This window comes from Lineus longissimus, chromosome 16, assembly GCF_910592395.1.
Source record: "Lineus longissimus chromosome 16, tnLinLong1.2, whole genome shotgun sequence".
Taxonomy (NCBI): domain Eukaryota; kingdom Metazoa; phylum Nemertea; class Pilidiophora; order Heteronemertea; family Lineidae; genus Lineus; species Lineus longissimus.
Genome location: NC_088323.1, coordinates 2,654,524 through 2,679,953, shown reverse-complemented (window position 1 = coordinate 2,679,953; position 25,430 = coordinate 2,654,524). Strand labels below are relative to the sequence as shown.

The window sequence follows — 25,430 nt, the reverse complement described above, 5'->3', positions numbered from 1 at the left end:
CGCCCATGACCTACATTAATCTGAAGCCAGAAGGGCATCGGGTAGGATTCTTTGTTATATGCGGTAAGTATCCTGCTGAACTAACGAAAAGGGTCGATGTCATTAGGTCAAGGCTTGTAAAATTGTGATTTAAGAGTCGTGCAAATGCAGAATGAGAAATTGTAATGAAAACATGGTTGGTTATTTGATATCATTTATTTACGGAGGTGTACAACATAAACAATTCTATCACGGAGATACGAACCGCACAGCATAGCAAGTTAAACTCAGTGAGAACGACATGACGGGGTGATCAAGTTAGGAATCGCTAATGAGCTTAATCATTTGTTCATATTTGGGCCGTGTCTCATCTGAACGTACTGCGTAGTGAAATGCACATTACATGAAGACAGAATAAAGGGGTAACGATGCACACCACACTTTGTACAGTGTCCCTATCTACATGTGAACTAATACATTACAGCCAGAGAACACAGACATAGATGATTGGTAACGAGACAACTCAGATGGAGACACCAATTCAGCGTTACAACAGTACACATACTCAATATTTTAAACGCGATTTGTAAATATCAGTAATCTGAAGGAGAAATTTCTACCACATTTCGCACAAGACAATACATATTAACAGTCGACATGTTACTTTTCAGTCAAGATGAACACATCTTTTGATTGTTTACAGTTCTGTAGCATGATACTCGAACTTGAGTCACCTGACTTCTTTGTCTAGCTAACGAGAGACGTCCCACATATCTCTTACTGTTGGTTTGCTCTAACTCAGCCGCCTCTAAGGATATGCGCTAATACGGACAAAATATCTCCCGTATGGATTATGCCATTATGAAGCAATGTCCTTGTTTGTGATCAGCAAGATAAACAATGTACAATTTGAAATGTATGTAAATAAACATAGCTAAAAGTACAGAGTTCGAAGGAGATACATGTTTTAAACTGTATTTTCATACCAAACTTTTGCCAAACTACCAGCGTGAAAGTAAACTTACTCACCTCCCCGTCCCCGCTGTAGAATAGTCATCTCTGTTGCCTACCTTCAAGGTACAATGCCCTAAGGGTGTCGATTATAACTCAGTATACACAGTTAAATGTAAGCTAAATGTATAGTGTCATCGACGGCTGACGAATCAAGGTTTAAAAATTCTGAGAACACAACGTACTGGCCCAGACGACCAAACTAATACCCGTTCTTAAGTAATGAGATACATCTCTAACGCACTCCCCCTCCCCCCTCCTGTGTAAGAACCTACATTCAATTTTGAAGTAGTTCTTTTGTCATATAATCGTTCGTAGATTACGCTGGCACGATTGAAAAAATGCGTATTTCAATATAATCAAAATCAAGAAAATTATTAACTGGATGACCCAGATTACCCACCTCAACGGAGGTGGAACTGATTTTCCACAACGAGAGATGACAGGAACACGGCCCTCTCCCTTCTCTCCCTCCCCTTAGCCGCCACCCTCAAAAAACTATTTACAACCGTTATACAATAATAAGTGAGCATATACCAGAGCATGCTATCTCTGAATAATGTCCTCTGAAGAGCTACTGTCATGCACTCGTTAATCTTTACCGGTAGTTCCTCTCGTTTATATGGCTTGCGAGGGACCCGCTGGACACATACATTTGCTGCTCTTCTCGCCTACAGGTAGCGTAGGAGTACGTAGGTACCCCATTTACACTCCTGCAATGCAACGTTCTTACAATTGCGCCGAGTATAATAGGATGTGCACTCGCATCTCCAGCGGGATGCTTCAACATTGTCATGTACTTTTCAGAGTATCTTTATCAGTATGTTCAGATACGTTCACAGGCCAGGTTCGTCAATACCATGGCTATATGATAAGTTTGAACATTGCCAACTTAGAGAAAACAACAGCGCCAATTCAGTGTGCAATGCCCAGCCTCGCCGAAATATCATCATCAACAGCCATTTCCACATCCCAAAAGCAAAAAGTAATCTCCACTGTGATTAAAATGAGTATCGGCCGGCCATCTTGGGCGCCGTTAAAACCACCAATCCCGTCCAATTCCTCACAAGCCGTACCCCACAATAGTTTTCCACCTCACGCCTTAGCCCTTGCCCTAGCCCTCTTTCGCTTCCTACGTCGCCGCTGCTTTCTCCGGCGCATGCGACGCTCCCAGCGCTTCTTAGCCATGACCTCATTTTCCTCAGGATCGTACAGCTGTTTCTTCTTCGAGATATCAAGGAAGATCATTTGAGACTCTCTGTTACCGAGGGGGCTCTTCACGCGGATGATGTAAGATCCAGCATCCTTCTTCGTGGCTTGATTTATACGGATGCGGAAGTCCATCCAGTGAGAGTAGACCTTGCCCTTGTTGTGATGTGGCGAGGCAATGAGTTGGATGCGGCTCCCTGAAAAATTAAGACAAATATTTCAGAGTAATTTTTACGTCGTTCTGGATGAGGCTAGACTGGTGAGTGTGCCATATATCATCATGATGGGATTATTGCGCCTGTCATTTGAGTTGTCGCTACTGCTTGTATATCCCGCTCGTCATATTAAGACCAATAAGGCCCTGCATCTTCGCACCCAACACAATGGATAACAATAGACCGATCTGCATTCTCGTCGAAGCCTTGAACCGCAAACCATCACGAACTTCGCGTATACTGCTCTGCACCCTCGCGCCCGTCAATTACGTCAATATGCAAATAGACAGACCAGACTTTCTCGACAAGAAATAAAGGATACTGTCCCGCAACTTCGCGCCATCTATTACATGAGATGTCTACACACCGCTGATAGACATATTGATAACGTTGTTACCGCTGTCAACACGAAAGCGGAGCTAATCCGACACGAAATTGATCGGGGACGGTACCTGATCGTCAAGGCGATTAGCTATCAAGTCTACCGTGAAATTGACATGAATGTAAATTGCAAAAAGGCACGTTTACCATCTTATCTGGTTTGTCGTCGCACTTGAAACACACGGTCGAAGAATAACATTAAGACTACGGTTAAGATTGTTTGGTTCGATAGGCTGTGATTGGATGCTATTGGATTAGCTGGCTCCTCTGCTGAGAGGCAAAGACGACAGAAAATTGGCCGCTTCTGGAGATTGTTTGGAGAGATTTTGGGCGACATTGATTGTATAAGTAGTTGTACCGTCTCGCTGATAAGAATAGATAAAAGGTGGCTAAAATTCCATTTGGACGGTGACATTTAGTTATGAAAAAGCCTTCGATTGTTTGGAATGGATGAGATTGCCACATGGCAGATGTACGCCTCCCCCCCCCTTCCCCTTTTAAAAGTGCAGTAATACCCATGCATGAGACAAAGCCAAAGTCTATCGTTCCATCCTCAGTCGCACCGCCAGGCAATCTGAACCATTAGCCCAGATCCTCTCGATCCATATGGAAGAAAATTCAATTTAACCGTCTCTACCTTGAAGTGAAATTCTTCTAAAACATTTAGCACGGTAAGTGAGTTATTCGTAGAAATGATCAACCTTCTTGAGGGGAATTTTAAGAATCTAATTTCAAAATGTAACAGTTCATCATGAATATTGGGTTGACATCAGGTTCGGTTCTCATGGCTCGGGCATCATTCAAGATTGGTGGTCATAAAGGCCATGTTGCTTAGTTTATACATGCTGCGAAATCTGAATTTTTCTAATACTAGTATTAGAAATGTCCGATACAAACACAAACAGAAAAAAAATCAGTCTGGGTGTGATGCACGGATCTAAAAAACAGCTTTCGTGACTGATTTCATCGCACTGGCATAACATTTTAGCCACGTTCTTTTCTTATAACACTGGTCACATTTAAACCTTGTCATCCCTCACCTTGCCAATATTACAGGGACGTGTTTTCTGTCTAAAAGCTACCCTTCATGCCTACATGGCAAAAACGGATGGACGTAACGCTTAGAACATGTGGAAACAAGACCGCAAGTTTCCGACTTTCGCTACAGGAGACCGCTGACTTTCTGTCCTTGGTTGTTAATGGTCTTGCGGCACCCATCAGTTGCATACAGAGAATACCCTCTGGGTATGTAAGAGCTGTAGGGATGCACGTTGTTTGATAACCTATTTTACTAGATGCATGACAGTCTTGTGACGGTCAGCGGGCGAGGCGGTTATACGAAAAGTGTCGTTCGCCAACCGATACTGAATTGATTAACTTCGGGGGTTGATACAAAAACTCGTCCGTTCGGCATGGATGGCGAGATTCCTAAGTGCATGTCGCTGTCCACGATTTTGATTTTTCAATGAGATAGGCTACTGTACATCATCTGGGTTCTTATTTATTCAAAGCAAGGATACTGTCATAGGCGCTGAAGTTACTGATACAGGCATTGCAATCCGCGTTTTTGCTTGACTCATACTCTCGTAAGAAGCAAGATGTTGCAATGCTTAAAGCCAATCGAGCCGATCGTTTGAAGCACAATGTCACGCATCTGACAAATAATTTTATCATATATTCTCGGCGACACCACTTCCTTCGAGAATCCTCCAGAACCAGACAAAGCATGTAGTCATTTCGACATGTCTGAAACCCCACTTTCCAGAGCTACTCGAGCCCAGACACCAAACACTATTAACACAGTGTCACGAGCTTTCTCGAGGAAGATACCACCCACAGCTGCCAATCGGACTTGTACACAAATCTATGGAAAATATTCAAAATGCATGGAAAGTTTCTGTATCACTGCATGGAGCGGACGCAATAGCTTTCCTCCTTTTGCATTTAAACGTATTCACCCTAAGCGTGGTATACCACCATTGTACATTTTATAACAGAATCATGTACATAATGCAGAGTTCAATCACGGTCATTCTCATATGAAACCGACTTTAATGCTTGTCATCTTTGATCGCTAATGATACATTATTCATGTGAAAACGCTGGTAAGAAGTCACGGCACCCGACAATTTCCATTTTATCAAAATATTGAGTGCCAATAAAAGTTGAAATAGCCGTCCACTAATCTGTCCGTGCGCATCCAATGATTGGCGACAATGACAGCTGCGATAACCTCAGATTGGTTTTTTGACGATGTATACTATTCTGGTGACCGGTAGGACCGATATATATACCTAGTTAACTTAACATCAGCACTAACCTCCAGCACTTAATTCACGAATGTATCCAAATCGCTCTGAAAGTTGAGTGTTTAGAAGTATTGGTAAAGCGACTCCCCCAGCGCGATGAATACATTGGAAGAAGCCCAGAAAATATTCCCAATAGTTGAATCAGACTGATTAGATGAAAAATGCACATGATAAGACTGCTGATTTTACTCCAGACGCTTTAGTTGCGATGAACTGAAAACATTAAAGTTTGAAACCATAAACGTATACATCTTCACGCTGTATGTTTTTTGGCGTTTTCTTGTGAGCACTTTCGCCAACGTTTCTTTCCATCGACAATCGAAATCACTGTCCCTTTTTTCACACTCACCTATTTTTACTTTCTGCCAATTGTGGAACAGGTCGATTGACTTAACTTTTCCAAGAACCTCACAGTATAACTCTGAAACAAAAGAAAATGTGTTTTATCATTCATCAAATCACACTCAGTTGTCCCGCGTGCATCGTCCTATTCTGCCACAGTTAGTTTTCTCTAGACCAGAAATTACCAACTGGACCCTTACCTGCTCCTTAAAATAACTTGTTCATCAGCTTTTACAGCATATGCGATATTGTTAAGAAGAGGAAAGAATGAATTATCACCTATGTAATCAAACGGCAACCCTGTCCATTTTCTTGTAATGGCGTTTTTACATCTCCACAGCATGACATCGGTGTGATACATCTCCAAATACCTCTCAATATCCTAAAACGACAAACATAGATGGATATGAAAACCATTAAGCACTGCGTGACTTATGTAAATATGGTTAGTTGAAGTTTCTTTGGTAGGAGAGACGCAATTTTTGTTTCTCTCGATAGTCAGCGATGAAAGCAACCTTCCGAAAGCTTAGTTGCCGAGACCGCCTGGATATTACCCAGAAACTGCCAAGGGCAAGTGCTTCTTCCTTATTATCATTGATTACACCGTCAACAATATGATCGTCCGATCGCTAGCCCGGGGCCTGAGGTGACGAACTTCGCGCTGCTAATGAAATCAGTGTCAACCATCTCTCTGTGTCTGAGTGGGCAATGTCTGGGTAATTAGACTGGGTCGATTATATCTTTGCTTGAATGTGTGGTCAATCGTTCATCGCGTATATGGGTCTAAGCATCACACGTTTATCTTAAAACTGCGCCAGACATTGTCAATATACTTGCTTAAAAGTCTTTAAATATAATTCCAAAAAAATCTGATCATGTTTGACGGTGTATTGGCCACACGAGCAAAAGTAGTATTTGAGGCTGTATTAAAACTCCAATAGTAATCGTTTAGATTGTCAGACGTTTCAAGGGCCATCTACGTCTTTGCGCAGACATAGTTTTTATCACTTACATATGCGATACATTGGTTCTGCTATCGGGAACGCAATACAAATTAACACGTCTGTAGTTGATCTTTTATGACCCGAATCCTTGCATAAGATTGTAGCTATTGCCAGCCGCACTCCCAAGGCGAGTTCACCCGGATACGTCGAGTTGGGCCTTAATCATCGGGAAATGCTCAATCACGGCTACCCGGCCCCCGGCGTCTAATTCACACAACGAGACGACACGAAGATTTCAATATTGCAGGACTGTCGCATGGCTGAGGGCACCCTTGGGACCTATAGCAGCCTAATCGATGTGACAACGATGATTTACAATCGAAAGGTGCTTCGGGATTTAAAGAAGAAAAACGAGCAATCTGCACTAGGAATCTGCAAGTGTTTTTATATAAGCGTACAATCTGCATTTAACAATATTGCCTCATGACTACGTGATGTCTTAAAAGTATGCCGAGTTGGTAAAATCCTTTACAATATTATCAAAGTCACTGCGACGACTACCTGCGCATTCATGAGAAATATTACAGGCACCCACCTGATGATCTGATAAACAAGGTATGAGAAAAATATACGGGAGCACGGGAAACCACTCTAGTGATAGAATAAATATTTTTAGGTCAAATGATTCGTCCTTGAGACCGGAACATCGCCAGATGTCTGGTCAAAATCTCACCTTGCTTTTGGAATGCAAGATTGAAGGCGGAATGACTGAAATGTTAGGGTAATTCACATTTTCTAAACAGATTTCAAGCAGTGCCACGACAGAGTCCAGACATCGACGTTGCTACTTGTTGTTAACATGCGTTGTAATTGTTTTATTAATAAAACCACTCATCTGATGATATTTATAAAGTTACGCACAATAAAATCTCAATCCATCAATTTGTTTCATTTTTATACTGGCATATCCTGTAGCTAAACATGACTTATGGCAAAACGAAATGATTAGAACGTGATTACAACAATGGTCGACGAACCTAATAAAATGGCTTTCAATAAGTTCTAATTCGGCACTCAAACAAAGCTAAAATTGCTCATCATTTTGTCCTATTCGGAAACACGTTGATTGATGCGGTGAACTGTGTCAAGGGAATGCACTGAACAGCAGTACAAGGCATGTAAGTTTTACTGACATATCCGTCCGTATAATTGTGATCGTGATCCTTTTGAATAAGATGATACACCGATGCAATATGTATTAGTGGCACCTCTGCCAATACAGTACCAGTGTAACGTTCTGGTTGTGCCTCACAGTTATCTCGGTTTTATTATCTGAAAACGACATTGACGAATATGTCATGGACGATACCCACTCTTACTTTTCAGCAATCGAAGAGCAATGACAAGAAGCACTAAAATGAGCACTATCTGCAACAAGCCTTGCACCGATACTGAAATTCTAGTCCAAATAACTATTTTACTATATGAAACAAAACTCGGTTTACCAAAGCAACCTGCACATTTGCAACGAACGGTGATGGTATCTGAGAAATGGATCGGAGTAGAGACGATGCATAGACGAAGTGCACAACCATTATCAGTCTATATCGCGAGAAGAAGTCAGGTGTTCTAAAAAATGTGGTGTTCGCTGAGTGCATTTTGTGGCAGAGATCTTGATCTGGTAGGCCACCCACTCGTATTTTTTGCTCGTGGCTTAGTGGTTGCAAGCAGAAGATGCAAGCCTTGAGGCAAGAAATCACGAAGTGGCGCGAACTCCGTCAGTCAGAAAATACCATATGTACTGTAGGCTGTCAGGGAGCAGTGATACCACGGCCCGGCTGTTAAGTAAGCAAGTTAAGTAGCTAATAACATGTTGTCATGAATGAATAATTACGTATTTTGCCCCTCACCTTTTTGTTACAAAAATTGAGGCCTAACCCAATACACGGTCTATTGTCTATAAACAAATCCCGCTCACACCTAGGCCTAAACTCCCATTGTTGTACAGTATTATCAAGGGTCATCAGGGCAAAGTTTGATAACATCGTCCCCCATGAAACAGCTTAGAATAATCTTGTTAACATTGTACATATGAAGAAGAACTTTATAGAATTTAAAAAAATCGTAGCGGGAATTTGTTCCTGCGAGAGAAGGCCATTGATGGAGAAGCGATGCGACAGAGATTTAAAACCCATTTAAAGTAGGCCTGCACGAGATGATAATATTCAAAAGTATATGCACCTCTAGCCTCTCTCTGCAAGAATCCCTAAACAATAAGCGAACGGTAGGTGTATCAAGATAAATTACCTAAGTCTACTTTTTCACTGGTATTTAATTTAATAAAGATCTTAAAAACCAACATTATCCTCCTTGTCTGCAACTTTCTAATTTTGCCCGAACGGCTGGAGCAATGACGAAAGTTTCCTTCGATAGATCATCATATAATAAGCACCAAAGGCCAAATGTTCTATAGACTGAGATTTCTCCAAATTATGAACAATGCCCCGTGCAACGACAAACCCAAATGACAAGCAAATTGATCAATTAGCCCGAAAATTACTGCGCAGAACAGTCTTTGCATCGTGTATAATTATCTTATAGAGAACGGATGGGGTCTGGGGAAAATAGAATCATTATTAAACCTTGGCCTTCGCCTTTAGAGACACCAATTAACGCATAACGGTTGAGCGCATGGATTCTGGCTATGAGTGTCAAAAATGCCCGCAAAGGGCGCTCCACAAAAACAAAATGGAGGAATCATATCACTCTCTGCTTGAGTAGTCTCTTTTACATAGCGGCGGCATTCGATCATGCAGTTATCTCATATACTTGAATGTGGAATGCAATAAACCAGTTTTAAAATATTCCGAAAGTACATGTAGCTCTTAAATAAAAGTTGAAATTGAACTACGATTTAATTGCGAATTCTTTAACAGAAGAGAATCGTTCTCAATTTTTCTCTTACTGAGTCATCTTTGAAGTATGCTGGCGCCCTCTCCGGTGCATCCTTTTCTGCCTGGTATTTGCCTGTTGATGTTGACGTCAGGAAGACAAAAATGATGACGTAGGGTATGAGGTAGTTCACCAGCTTGATGACGTCAATTGGAAGTCTGAAACGAAAAATTCAGAATCAAATATAAAAGTGTATTGCTCAATACGATGATTCTGGTTTTCAGGTGTGTCCGAAACGATTCTAGTGAAACAAGTCCTACTCGAAAGTCCTACTCCAAAATGGATAAAGGAAGTGACCGGTGTAAGAAGCCAATGACGGATATGAACTTACAACAACAATTTCTTTCTTCCGAAGACCTTCTAGCCACGAGACTGTTTGTGCACATTGAGTAATCAAGGACCTACTTTAACGCAGAAATACTATAACATAGTCACAGGTGTCGGCGGAAATTTGAATTATTGTAGGCCCCTTTTACAGGTTGCAAGAAATTGGTGCCCAGCGTCTTAATGCGACCTCTTGCAGGCGTCTGCAATCCGTATAATTACAATGAAACAGTTGCAATCGTTTCCAAACATCTTCACAGTCATTATTTAATTCCATTGAGAGCTTCCTGTCTAATGAAACTCAATATACTCAAAGGAATCTGAACGATCATGCACTCCGTCGAGCACAGTCTGAAAGTAAAAGGGTCTCCGGTATGCAACTGGTAGCCACAATTCTCGGAGTGGAATGGAATGATGTGATCTCTGTATTTCATATCAAAAATATTGTAACTCGCAAGTTTATTTCACTGTTTCGAGAAAATAGTTTGATTTCGAACACAAGGGCCAAATTGGCTGTTTTGGCCTATTCCTTTTGAAAGGTAGGAATGTGTGAACTACTTGACGCTGAACCTCATCAAAGACGTATCACCTTTCAATGTGGCCACATTCAGCACAGCATTTGCTAATTTAAAGGTGACTAGCTTGAGCATCTATTGAGGATCTCAACACACTAAAAGCCCAACTGATCCAAGTCAATTAAAAACCCACGTAATATATCATGTCTGATATTCTGAATACCGGCTCCCCATTTCCCTATAAACCACCGATGATAGTGCAATTTCTGCCACGGCGATTTCGTCATGATTATTGGGCTACTTTTCCTTGGCAGGCGCATTTGTCTTCTGGAGGCTGCGTATAGCTCGAGGCGATCAACCCACGAAAGACCGTAGAGGCAAATAGAGGCACTTAGGTCTTCAGACGAAAGAGCGGTGTACTCTTGGGGCTTTTGTTGTTAAATACTGCTTCTTGTGTGGCTGGGTAGATTGGCTACAAGCAACAGTAGCGAAATGTCATATAATGGCGATCGGATCAAATACTTTTTTACTTATAAAAATCCAAGGAAGAACTTTCAGTTTTTTTGCCTTGTCAAGACGTCGGTCAGAGACATTTCCGTTTTAAAGATTTTGAGGTCACGTTGTAGTCGCTGAGAGTCACCCACGGTATTATATCCTTGTGGAAACAGTCGGGCAAAAACATGCCATTATCTTTAGAGGAAGGCATTACTGCATACCTGCTTAGCATCGGATTTTCATCTCCGCATTCTTACAGAAATCTGCCAGTAGAAAGACGTGACGAAGTACCAGGTAGACCTGCATTGACTGCAGGTACTGAGATGTACCCGTTTAGAAGTACATTTTTGCGAAAAGACTTATTTGAAGGGAGAGGGGCGATCATCAGGAGATCGGCCTCCGTCATCAGATAGATTGGCCATATTTCTGGTGCCCTGTTTGTTGTTATAGAACCAAGACAACCACGGTATTTCACCGCATTGAAAAGAATATCTGGTTATCATCACAGATTTACTACATTGTTTCAGACGCAGATGGATAAGTCAAGGCAAGGACGGCTGCAGACGCAATCAGGAACGGATCACTTGCGGGGATTCCTTGAACACACATAACTGCGATTGCTCTTTTTATAACCTCGCAGGCGTGGTGGGATACTCTTAATAACCACGGCTGTCCCGGGGTCAGCTGAGAAGCTATATTCCGTGATGTAATGGGTTAGCCTTAAGGGAACGTGTTGTTTGTCATGTTTGGCTCGTCATTATGAAAGTATAATTTGCTTCGTCTCATTCTAATGACAAGCCGAACAGAGTAATGCATTTTGTGATGTTTATTATCGCGAATCAATTCGTAATAATGAAACTCCCACGACCACTTGGTGATTGAGAGTACGATAGTGACTGCGGCCACCTTACTGATGGAGGTTGAAATCGTACAATACCACATTGCCCACGAGTGTGAACGTTCTCGAAAGACACATTGTGACTGCACGGAGGAAAATAGTTGACAGAAGCAGGGTCATGACATGCACTAAGAAAATGACAATAATTCCGAGGAAATTGATTACAACTGCCTCTTTCCTTCTTTGTTTAAAAAATAATTTTCATCTAATGACCCTTTAGAATCCTACCAAATGCTAAATACTTAGAATTCTTACAGTGGTTCAATCAAATAGCTAATTTGTTTATCATTCTCCAGATGTACGTCATACTTCGATAATAACTTACTTGGTACAAATCTACCACGCTCATGGCGATGAAAATGCACCTTAACCTTGATAAACAATGAGTTTGAGACACCATGTCGTCCAATGGCATTGATGTTATGTTCTTGTTTCGATTTTCGCATTAAACCCCCAACTCTCGAGTTCCGGGTTGAGGTAAAGAACCAGTCATTGTGATACGCAATTGATTGTGATACGCAATTGTGATACGCAAATGATAAGGAGACCGTTTTATCACCACCTTTTATACTCGCTACCTTCTTCACTGATTTATAGAGTCATATAAATAGAGTAGTTAGGTATTTAGCAGTACCTCAAACTGCGTTGTAAGTAGCTCTTCGCCACAAACATTACCCGAATGACCTCAACAACAAAGCCTGAAAGTAGCACTAGAATAACCTTCAGTAACCACCAGCCGAATTTTCCTCACATCTGCCCGTGACAAGCCTCCAGGATGGTGCTCATACACCACTCATGGTCACTGCACCCCGGCAATTCCCAATGTTCCCCCGGGCAGTCGGGTCTTGAGTACCCAACGAGCCTGGAACTCCATAACCTCGTTCAACCATTCTCTTCCAATGCGTAACGACGTGCTCATTACAGAGCCTGGAGGGTAACGCCATTTTCCTAGCGATCGAAAACATTAAATTTCAATCAGAATTACATTTTCAAGGTGACATAACCAGTAAAGTGGTAATAAGAGAAAACAGATATTGCCACCTAGTATAGGAACTGACCTGGTCGCCGATTGGTACCAATATCGATGCGGTTTGTTCCAATATCCACCATTGAAACACTACTGCTTCTTGTTTGATATGTACTTGGACGTATAATGGATGTCCCAGTGAGACTGCAATATGTTTATAAACATGATCAGATCGATATGATGTGTAACTTATGAAAATATGTACGTCAAATTACGGAATGATTTGCAGCTGAGCGTATGATTCGGTTGCTCAAACATCGCTACAACTTGAGCATATCCAACTTTTGCGTACTTATACAACTGGGTCGACAAAGGCATGAATGCAAAACCACCTGCCTGGCTAGTCTTAGGCTAACAGTAGGTATCGACCTAGGGGCTTTATAAGCGCTAGTTAGAGACCCGAGCCACTGACTAACACTATCCCGGCTCCTAAGGTAAAATCAAGCCTTTGCCACTGCCGTTTCCGATCATCAGCTCGGCGACCTCAGTATCGGAGGCGAAAACAGCAAGTGGTACCTCGGAACCTTTGACTGCAATCAGAAAATCGTATATCCCGAAGCGGTGGACGGATGACCACACGTGGCGATCAGTAAGATAGATATCCCTTTCTGATCATGGCCGCGAGTGAGCAAAGATCATTGTCATGAGGAGCTGTGAAACCTTGAAAGATGTTGATTGTTCTAAAGATCCTGGGTCGAGTTTCCTAGATTGTGATCGTTTGTTTCACGATCCGCTCGCCAGCAGCTTGGTTTATGAAGGTTCCACTGCACCCGTTTTGGATTTCACTCTGAAGCGAACTTGAATTGCATAGTGACTTTAAAGGACTGAATCCGCTACTGCGGGAAGTGACCACATCAGTTTGACGAGGCGGTCAAACCACCTCGTTTCAACAAAACCGCCTAAGTGGTATAATTATAAGCCCATCGATCTGCACACCAGTAGTACCCCAATCTCATCCCAGTCACTCCGATGACACCTTTAGGCGAAAGGTCCTGGTCCAATCAGCAGTTGATTCATTTAGAGAATACGAGGCATACATACCGGGTATATTTTGTGAACGGATTTAAGTGATAAGCATGTTAAGAAGAAATATGCATCATGGAACTACCAATACAACTGAACGATCCTTCGTGATGATACCAATATTAGTCACTTGATTATATCATGACTTGCCTCCGGCTGTGATATTTCGACTGCAATCAGACGCCCCAAGAGAGATCTGCCGATTGGACCACTGGTCGCGATCACCAAAACTGATTAGGTGGTCACTTGTCGCTGCATGGCAAGGAAGGCTGGACAGTGGGGGCATTTGATTCATTTTCCTCTACACGTAACACGATTTTTAATAATGAATAAAAAGATCTGGTCACATTCCGACATGATGTAAAGATTAAATTAAGCTACTACATGTACTTAGAGCGATATTAGCTGGTGCACTGCAACTTTGTTTTTTTTCTGCACTATGAATACAGACAATGAGTGGATCAGGTTCAGGGTCTGTTTGCTCCAAAAGGGTCTTCGAAGCTCGTGATCATGTCAAAGCAAATCTTAGAGACTTATCAGCAGATGTGTGAGCCTCATGCCCCTTAAAATTTCAGGCCATCGGTACTTATTGTTATATCACAAACGTAAAGTTACACAGTGTAGGCCTACCTTCACTATATAGATATATTCACCATTGTTCTCGGTGTTAGAAGTGTCCTATCATTTTTTCTTTGGACGTTCATCTCACAATAGGATAGAATGTAATTAAAAAAGCACGTAAATCAACCAACAATTTGTTTCCCAAATCGTTGAAATTCAACGGATGTTCTTCATATTTACTTGACAATTTACGTAATGTTAAGAAGAAAAAAATATAATTATCTGCGGAAAAAGGAATGGTAATTGGGGAATATGATACGCGTTTATAATCAATGACAACTTAATTGGTACTTGAAAGGTCATATTGCAATTAAGATGTTAAATTTGCATCCTGCGAAAACCAACACATTTTAAGTAGTCTCAGATACATTGAGACGGACATCTTGGTTGGATGTCCTACACAACAGGAACTGCCCCATTGTCAATTTGAATATAAGCTAACTCGACTAACTATCAAATGTTTAGGCCTGCCAGTTCGTCTTACTGGTCAATGCACCGCCATACACATCATAAAGATCATCGCATCGTAGTATTAAATCTCAGACTCCGTCTCCCCTCAAGGTTTCCCAAAAGGACATCCAGCCACCTGCCTATGTTTAACAATTCCCCCCGCACGCTAACCTCGAATCATAATCGCGAAAAGTTGATGAGCTTCGTCTCTCACTGATGTGGCGTTACAAAATAAAGAAAGTTCCACAGTTGATGCTCTTCAATTTCATGACAATCGAGCCGTCATTCAAAATTGGTCCACAAAATATGATTGTTGCGATAGATGGACAGTATGCGACGGCAGTATTTGGGTAATTGGAAAATCACAAATTCACAAATGCTTTTGTCTTTAAAACAATCGTCATGAAAAAGATTTTCAACCATGTCATGTGGGTTAAAAACCAAACCTATTTCCTGTCATGTTGAATCGTAATTAGGAGCAGCAATTAAACTCTAAATTCTTCAAAAAAGCATTATGTATTTGTAAAATCTAGGTCACACAATTACAGCATCGCTTCAGAGAAGAAATGACCCAATTAATGGCCAGCTTCCACTCTTAAACATCAACTTTTTTAGCACTTTGAATTGTTTTTCGGCCAACACAAACATACCCCGGTTGTTCTGCGAAATGAAAAACCCCGAGAGGTTGAATGATGATGGCGCGTATGCAAAGATAATTAAAGGGCTCAAGGATTTTGGAAATGCTTGAACATAAGGCCCCCAAATAATTCGTGATGTATATTTACGGATAGGCCAATGATATAGCAAAGTGTTACCCTAAATTTAAGGCCACATGTATGATCATTAAGAACTTGATAACATCATCTAAATAGGCAAATAGAGTTTATTTCCTTCATTATATTTGCTTATACTTCTCCAGTTATCATATATCATGAATGGCCCACTGCTAATAACTTGTTTATCACTGCAATATAGGCCGCAAGGACAATAGCCGCACTTACACCACCTGAAAATGGACCACCAATCTTGGTTCGGGAACCAATGCCGCACCATCGAAAATCCACCAAGCGCTTACACCAGCGCTGCAGCTAGTTATGAAATCCGGCTACAGATGGCGCGCAAACAATAAGCAGAACGCGGAAAGCCTTGGCAGAAGCGCCATTTCGAAAGCGCCGCCTGGAGCCGAACCATCTAACTAGCTAATTGCCGATCCATTTGCGCTTACACCACGACAAAGCCGAGCTTTTAACAAGCCGGGCGAATTTGGACCATCAAGCTTGGTGGGACAAATTCGCTCGGCAATTTGTATCGGCAATGGATTGCCGAACCAATTTGTCGCGGCAATGTGGTGGTGTAAGTGCAATTGGTCCACCAATATTTTGTGGTGTAAGCGCAGCTATTATGCCGCACGATTGTGAAAAAGGGGTCATCAGCGGCTGACCTATCCAATTACAAGGAAAAAAACTCCAATTAAAGTATCTGTAGTGAACATTTACTTGATGTATAAGGCACCATAAAAATACAATCTCTTCGACCTTATCGCTGAGTTCCTCCAGGACTTTCAGCATGCATATCATTTTCCGGATTACTGTTTGCCTTTTTATCGTACAAGGTGTTTCATGAGAGTCCGTATATTATGTTAAAAGTTTATGAGCAATCAAGTCAGCTACCAACAACTTATGAAGCAGGAAAGCTTACAGCACTATAAGTTTATAGAAATTTATCGTCCGCTTGAGGAATATCTCAACTCCAGGGAGATGCTGAGCGATGTCATTCGGAATATAAACCTTGCCTGAGACTAATGAACGAATGAATGTTTAATGGACCAATACGAGGTACGTCTTAACCTCGGGAGGAGTAGGCTGTGGGTCTATTTCGAAAGAAACAAGTAAAGATTGTGATAACAGGCGAATTTGGTGGTGAAAAATGTGTGATCAGATAGTTTAGTGAACCACTAGGCCTATCTGATGTCAGCTAATAAGATGAAATACGTAAAATATCCTTTGCATTTCCGATGAAACTTTACAAAGTTGAAATGTTGGATGACATACTGCTCAACCAGGACAACATTTGCCCTTTATTCTGCACAAACATATGAAATGGCCAATAAAGCAACGAATTCTTGACCGTGATATCGTCCGTGAACCTCTACTCAACCAGATCCGATATTCCTTCACATGACTGATGTAACAAAGCAATTTAATTTGTTGATAGCCCATGGCACTTATTTCTAATAAAATCCTTATGAATAATCTATAAGGCACTTTATCAAATACCAACATATCTCTGAAAGAGGCCCACTATATGCGATAATGTTTGCTGAATGTCTGTGGTAGGCCTTCACTTAGATCTAAATAAGGTTCAGAGACCACACCCCCATAAAGAGTTTCATGAGATAACGTTCTAAGTCAAGCAAGTATTGAATATGATTATGGTTATTATCAGAGTCCTTCAGGACTCGGGTGTTATAAGCTCCATGGACGTGTCCATGTATGCAGCGCCATACCTCACGCCGCCTCCAGTATATGGAGAGTGTTATTAGTTAAGACAAAATAATGCTTAAATGCTTGTCTTCTTCTCAGCATAAAATGTATCTCTTTGAGTTTTAGTAGTTATAGTCTAATCTTTGAGAAGCGAATTGGAAATTTGCATTTACTGGTTGTCCATGCCCATTCAGTATTTGCGGCAAAAGAGTAAATCTGAGAAGGCCCCCAGGCCTATTAGTGAAAAACAAACTTCAAAGGCCATACGAAAAAAACACACTTTCTGAACGGCCCATGGTCTGGAAGCAGCATACTTGAGTAATTATGTGAAATGAAGGTATATTCAGTTCAATTCTGCCTTGGTGCCGAAAACACAGACCAAGGTAACAGTCAATTCCCGCAATGTTCTGCTCTGAAACTTAGCAGGTATAACCGATTTGCAAATTAACGCACGGCAGGAGTTAACCTTCAATTTCCGACACGGAGATAATTGGTTGATTGTTTTGATAGGTAGGGCTGGCCCCGCTGTCAGGCGTGATTTTTTTGCGATGAATTGTTACAGTGGTGTTTTAAAAAAAACAATCACCGTAGAAGATTCCATCAGTGGACATTTCATACTCTTGCGTTAAGGCGCGGCTGAGGGAGTTTCCGTTATTTTTTTAACACCCGACATCACATTTGTCGATGCACTATTCGGCACACGAGTATCACACATACATCACTCAGACTCTCCCCACGATAAGACACACGACCCGGTCGATGACCCCCCACTTCCAAATCCCGATGACAATTTTATTCTCTGCTTGATTCATCTGTCTAAATTGCCATTGCGGTGCCTTGGGGAGAATAAAGGAAAGTAGAAGAGTCAATCATTAAAGATAGAGTGGTTCTCGCGACCCTTGGAACTCTCGTGACTAAAACCAGGCATCAGAGAGGTTCAGGACCCTGCTTATTATCTCTCCTAAGTCTCTTTTATCTTACCCGGCGAAGGGTTTTAGTTGTGACCTAATGTTGATCTCGTAGTACGCGTCACACACCGCATAACAAGAGCCAAACCATCTTTAATTCATCGTCCAAAGATTAAGGTAGCCAACTCCGCATGATAGATCAAATCAGCGCTCGATTGAGCGGTGGTCCCTGCTGAGACAATTGGCTCATGAAATATGCGTTGATTTTACGAGACCATTGAGACCAGTAATTTTCAATGCAATTTGGTCCAGATTGTCTTGGCTGAATAATAACCGCGGCTTAGGTATCGTGGTCCTATCCGGCGCTAGAGAGGCTGAATGCAGTAATATTCCATATTGCTGGAACTATGTTGTAATCAGGTTGCACTTGTTCAAGGTTCTATACATTCAAAGGGAAAAAAATACAAGGCCCTTTCCATAAAGGGGGTACGATTATGTTATCGAAATAAGCATAGACTGCTTGTTGAAGGTGGTAATACGGTGTATTAAAATGGATCGAAAACATTTAGTCTTTGACACCTCAGATCCTCAAAAACTGACTAAATGAAGAACTATACTCCGAGATACATTAAGGATATTTTACTGAAGACCAATCACAGAAAGAGACACCCGTGGCTAGAATTATCTGATATTGATTTTACCAACTATTAATGAGTGAGCCGGAAAAGTTATTCACACAAGAAGGTGCGAATAGTCCGTGTCCGAGTGATGACCCACAGCAATCTAATTATGGACATTGTCGTGATAAACATCAAACGCATTAAAGCAATGGTCAAACATGATATTCCGTCGGGACGAAGAATAAAATTCACGAATTTAATTGATTGGAGACTTCGCCTCATAACCATTAGATTAGACGAAAACGAGCGTATTGTTTTCATAGATCAGGGGGAAAATTATTGATATCAGATTGGAGAAAATCTTGAAGTTAGTATAGGGGGACACTGGGAAGTGAGGGATGGAAGAACATAGAACGGATTTAGACTTGGCATGCTGTGGCGTGTCTGTGGTACAACCTTTTAGTTCGTGCTGAAACTTCAGTTAACGTTGCGTACAGAGTGATTATCATGATTTGAGTGACAGCTCATCATTTGGTGCAACTACTGCAATCAATCAAATGACTACTTTTTCTCCCACAGTGACCTAGGATGTTTTTAGATTGGCTTTCCGTTGATAGATACAAAACACGATTACTATAAAACATATTCCAACTACTATAATCCATAACACACCACCGTCCCCGTGTAAAATTGCCCTGTGTTCCCCGTTGAATGTGCAGTCCAAGCCTAATGACCTTGGACTAAATGCGTGTAGAATCATTTGACAGCGGTCTCTCCTCTTCTACACTCGGAAATTTATGTCTTTCAAATACAGCGGGTTCATTAACTGGTTAAGTTCATATCCATTTATTCCGTTACCCGTTATAGCCCACACGATTATCCGAAAAGTGTATTGAACTGTCAAATGAGAAAGTGAATCAAACACGTTTTGCAAACAACACTTCTCAAAGTCGATGGATAAACAACGACGGTGTTGGCTTTATCAGATCCTCGGTCCGATTCCGAATTTGATGATGACAACTTAATACATGGATTGAGTCGACATATAGTGGGCAGCTGAGAGCTTGGTAATCATGCGCTTAGTTAACCAGTTGGTCCTTTAGAAGAGACTGCCAAATTAGCGGTGGCGGTTATAAGTTGTGTCGATAGTTAAAGACGTGTCGCCAAATCCCAAAGACACGAAAAGAGACGGCTGTTAAGATTAGCCCTTCGATATCACTCAGATTGACGCGTCAAATCCGGATTGTCGCAACTTAGGACGGTATGATGGGAACCCCCTGGGATGCTGGCATGATCAAGGGGAGAGATAAGATTTGCACAGATTCAACGGAGATCAGACTAGAACGGCTTATTTTATGGTAACTCGGGTCCCTTTCCTTTCTTCCCTTGTTTAAACGTCGCTCCTAGCATCTACGCTTATTGGCATTGTTTCAAAACCACGTTGCTCTGAATTGGTCAATAACATATGTAAATAAATAAAACATGATTTAATTGAAATAAGCCGGAATAAGTACCTCTTGTTAGGCTCTAACTTTCACACCAGATCAAAAGGCATTACCGTGGTGGACTCAGCAGATTTTCTGCGCCATATACTGCGGTCAGGAAGATCACATGAATCGTTAAGTCCGACTAGACTCAGTTTAAATGATTTTTGGGGGACACTTCTCTCGCCTAGAAAACCTAAATGCTACCCATTTGAGAGTAACCATGCTGTCTTCGAGATAGATCTTGACCGTGGTCCGATTGTTATACGTTCTTTGCTGCAGACATGTTACTTATATCAAATTCTGTTTCTATAACACAGCACTGAAGACCATGCGTAATGGTGTCTCTGCACACCTCTCCTTAACGTGCTATAAAAGGCTCTATAAACGATTTAGATAAATGAACCGAACATATGAAAATCGAGGTAAAATGCTATGTTAAATCTGACAAAAAATTTTAACACGACCTGACAAAAAAGTCACAATGAAAATTCAACTTTTAAGTTTACGTCAAGGGATCAATGGATTAATTTTTTCTAACGATTGTTTAGTAAAAGTCTTCGTCAGAAATAATTGAGTTTTGGAATTAGAATTGACATGAACGAATGAATTGGCAGGTTTGACATTGATTAAGACGAGATTTGTGTTGCTAGTTTTTGATATAGAAATGTCAACTCGGTGCTTTCATAACACATTGAAGCATTGCAGCCTTGGATATAATATATCCTCAGTGTAGAATTCTGTTCGAGGTCAACCTTTGCCCCACGAGGGGTCCAATCACAACTGCTTGGCGTTTAAGAAGTGTCCTCGAGAACGGGTTACCTATTTTTCCGAATTCAATCCAGCCCACAGTCTATTGCTAGTCTTATACATGTACTGTCTTCAGAAGGAATCTTTTTAGAAATGAAACGATGCTTTAAACTAATAAAATAAGTCGTGTAATGAGCATCGTTGTTTCCATGTTTATGTGTACCAACTGTCCAGTCGATGGTTGGAAATAACGTTGTGTTCGCAATGATGAGATGCTTTCGTCTCTTCGGCAGATAAAGTTGGGGAAAATACAGTGAGTAAACGTGAAGCAGTCCAAATCCACTAAGAGTAAGACATATATTTACATGTACTAAGCAGTAATATTACAAATATAAAGTAAAACAACTTTGAAGTAGGCGGCGAAGACTTCAAATTTAAACCCCCCTGAAAAAAACTATTCAATTAAATGGAATATCTTTTAATCCCTGAACGCAACATTACTCAATTATTTTCACCCCATTTGACACGATTGCAGTTTTTACAGTATTTAATCGAGTTTAATCATAATCCCGAAGGAAATATTGTGCTCTTCTTGACTTGTTTATGGTGTTGTTTAAACAGGGAAGGGTATACGACTTCGTGTTTAGGATCATGCGATCAATCTGGTTTCTGTTTTATATTTTTCCAATTTTGTATACTGAATAGAAGGAATTTTACGAAAGCACTGTTTAACCTGACCTAAAATGATGTCAGGTATCAAGAGCTAAAAATGGTATAATGACCATATGCTCAAATGAGTAAGCCATTTGCAGGTTCAGCAACGTTAAAAATTGGTCAAGGTCATTGTGTTTTTGGTAGCGTTGAATTTATGAAATACCTAAAAATCCTTTAGTTATTTTAGATATACATCATCCGCAAACAAGGTTTTGTGACATTGACCCACTTACTCTGGTTACGTATGATACAAAAAGGGCCAATATTATCTCATCACCTTTATATAAAGGTATGTGGCAAAAACGATTTCTTAGCAAGCATTTTTAAATGCTATGCTCTGTCAGAATATTACACCTGTATATTAAAGGAACTTCTTGTTGATTGCTGGACTAAACCAGAATACAGAACATCTTCCGCAAACTATAAACAGATGGCAAAGAAAACTACTGACTCAGAAACTAAAAAAACGTTCGCATAAATTTAAATAGACACACGTTTCGCTTAGTTCGGTCTTAAACGATTAAGTGTAACAACATCATGAAAGACGCCAGCTCGAAATTCATTCCAGCTCAAAGAAACATATTCTGATAGGAAAAAGCACAACAAAAACCGATATGAAATAACGACAAGAGTTTGCTCGAACTCATGTCGCTCTGCAGGAAGGAATATGTTTTTATAACAGGATCCGATCGAGGAGAGGAAGAATACTCCATCAACTAATAAAACTTTTTTCACAGCACGATATTCGAAATAAATAATAACAGAGTCATTTTTTGGCTAAATCTCCAGACACAATAAATTATAGTGTCTTCTTGAACATTAGAAAACAACTTTATGCGTCAATAGTTATGGGTCATGTCTTGTCAGAGAAGTAAGTAAAAACCTGCCCGTTGGAACTTATGTCGTATTGATAAAAATATTCAATGATATCATTGGAAGTGTAGCCTGTCGTAAAGTGCTCTGATATTGTACCATATAACATCTTCGGGGCCTTCGTACAATACTGTGACGAATTAAGGTCTTCATGACCTGGATATACCATGCACTTTTGAACTTTCATGACTGTAATAACTTGAAAAGGTACATTGTTGACATGAATTTCTAAGTTGGGAAAACAAACTATGAAACATATTACCACACAGACAGGTTTATAATGCACTTTAAGAAAGAGACTATTCGATCTTTTTGGAAGAAATCTTCGAATAACGGCGCCACGAACCAATAGTAATGTATCGACTGTAACACTAAAACAATGAATTCGCAGGATCGGATAAAGCACCAGACATTTCTATCCGATTTCAGTTTAAGAACATCCGATTTAATGGGACATTCCTAAACTGAAATCGGATAGAAAAACTTAAATTATATACACTGGCTTTGGTATGGTACAACACACGGAAATCAAAGGGTCTTCTGGATATGATGAGTCTGACTCTGCCACTCCTACTGTCATGATTGTAGGCAAGTTGAAGAGCGGGTGTTCTGCATTGTCATACGGGTTAGATATACCTCAGGTGACCCTTGGCGATTTAAACCCGTCGACGTAGTGTGGGCTATGTACAGATTGGTCCTGAAACGACTGAAAGGCAACCCTGAGGATCCAGCAATATACTGACACCGCCAAAGCCGTAAAGTGGATTGTACTTGCTGGTCTACATTCTGAAGTACCACTGCTAAAGTGGCCAGGACGAACACTTATCTTCGAGTGGAATATCACTTTCGTCTCTTCAAAGGTGGATCAATTCGATTGAGCTTTATTTATGATGGGTAACTGTATCACGAATGTTAAGCACACAGCGAAGAGGCATCGGTGATGAATACGGTAGGCCTACATTACAAGAATGCACTGGACATTGCTAACCCCTTCCAAGCAATTTCTTCGCCGCGAATGTTTACCGTAAACAGCCAAGCCGAAGACGCATGGAACCAGTTTTTTGGAGGGGAAATGACATCCTGACAAGTGGTGAGATTTGGTAATTTTGTCTGCGCCGCTTCTATTTCGAATTGTTGCATCCATAGCCAAAACATTGTGCACATGAATTTGACTGGATCGGATAAGTCGGAAATATTTCGCCTTTTGTGTCTGGCCATCGCTGCAGATGTGATATAAGGTGCAAAGTCTAACTACAGCAGACTCTTTCTGGTGACATTTGGTCAGCCTATCTGTTCCATTTCTAATGGAGGTAGTTGCATGAAGCCTAAATCAGTATATATGATCGGATAAATCGGTGTGTTTGCTAAGCAATCGAATTTTGGTTTGTGTCTGAACACCATTGATATCAAGGCAAACATGTAAAAAAATCATGGCAATCATGTACGCCTGCCTAGAGAACATATGTAGGCAAATGTCAGACACTTGATTTAAAGTCGTAAGTAAATGTAAACTAAAACGGGGCTGCTTCAACCAAGTTTACATTTACTGCCGTATATCTCGCAAAGGAACTTCAAAATCGAAAAATAACGTTGTCTCCAAAATTTAAAAAAAAACCGTATCAGAAGAAACAAAACATATCCGCGTACATCACCCTTAAATTGCATACATAGGATAGCATCGTGAATTGCTAGGGTATCTGCTAGCAGTAAAAACCATTACAGTTTGACAGCCACAAGATGATTAACAGCATTGTCAGACATCTCAGATAGCAGGCATGTTCAACGTTCGGTCTTATAAATGCCCTACTATATATATACCGACATCAAGGTGAAAGCGACTGCCGCTATGGTAAGAGAGTAGTTTCTTACTAACTGTTCCTAAATGTTAACATAGGTAAGTGATTTCTTTCTAAGCAGGCATTCAGTTTTTGTGTTTATTTACAATCGAAAATGACAGGGACGAGCAGAATTGACTATTTAGGCAAATAGGCAAATGGCTGTGATTTTGGCATTGACCGTAACTTTTGTAATTTTGGGGGAAAATGATTTTTCATTCCACTACATGCGACATCAATAAGGATTCTCACAATTTTATACTCTTTTGCGTGACAACCTTTTTTCTTTTCTTATTAGGCAATAGATAAGAATCTCACTATTATGATAGGCTTTTAATAGCAATGTATAATGAACGAATTATCTAGTTAACTCTAAATGTATCCTATAAAATAAAATTATATAAACTGATTTGACTCCAAGAGTTTTGATTTTGCCTAGATTGACGTACTCTGATTTTGATGGAATACAGTTTGTCAGTGCTGAGGATGATGAAAAAAATACCTTACCTTTTCGTCGACATCATGATTATCCTGATAAATCCACTTTCACACAACTTTTTTTTCAAAGTCCTTCATCAACGCAGAAGATAGTTCTCTTCAATATCTACATTACGATAACTTAACATTAATGCACCCGAAAACCGGGGCAAGTTCAACAGGCACAGCTAACGAACGTCTATCCTTCGTGAATAGTCAATGCCAAAAGAGAATTAGAACGCAACTTAATACCCAATTCGTTTGTAAGGAAAGCTTGACACAGTAAAGTTGTAGGGCGCGCTTCCCCGTTGAAGGCGGCGAGTGCAGCCAGGCGACCAGGCGAGGCGAGAGCTGACGTGCCTGGTTGGTACTTCGGGAATATCTCGCAGTCACCGACTTGCAGCCTTCAAATAAACCTTTCGATTCATGTTAGGTTACAGCGCCTTCATGCCACATATCTCTGCCTCAATTTGATATGTGTATGTTCCTACATTTTGTGATTTTTTTTGTTTTCTTTCCTGTCTCTTTCGAGATGGATCCTTTGCGTACCTTGGCCTTTGACCAGGTCATGCACCCGACACGATCCAAAAT

At 40.8% G+C, this 25,430-nt stretch overlaps 1 protein-coding gene across 1 annotated transcript; it reads right to left on the bottom strand.

Annotated features, from left to right (window-relative positions):
• Positions 1-176: 176 nt before the first annotated feature.
• LOC135500276 (uncharacterized) lies at positions 177-25,202 on the bottom strand. Its single transcript, XM_064791623.1, has 5 exons — positions 24,870-25,202; positions 9,356-9,500; positions 5,726-5,828; positions 5,454-5,525; positions 177-2,396 (listed from the first exon to the last, which is right to left on the bottom strand). Exons 1-5 carry the CDS (start codon positions 24,884-24,886, stop codon positions 2,086-2,088), a joined length of 648 nt encoding a protein of 215 aa, XP_064647693.1. The 5' UTR covers positions 24,887-25,202; the 3' UTR covers positions 177-2,085.
• Positions 25,203-25,430: the final 228 nt, after the last annotated feature.

Excerpts from the sequence above, each read along its gene's own strand:
- LOC135500276 (XM_064791623.1), bottom strand. Across the intron at positions 5,526-5,725 it reads GTTGCCGTTTGATTACATAG|AGTTATACTGTGAGGTTCTT; the intron begins GTGATAATTCAT and ends CTTTTGTTTCAG. Across the intron at positions 2,397-5,453 it reads TTGGCAGAAAGTAAAAATAG|GGAGCCGCATCCAACTCATT; the intron begins GTGAGTGTGAAA and ends TTAATTTTTCAG.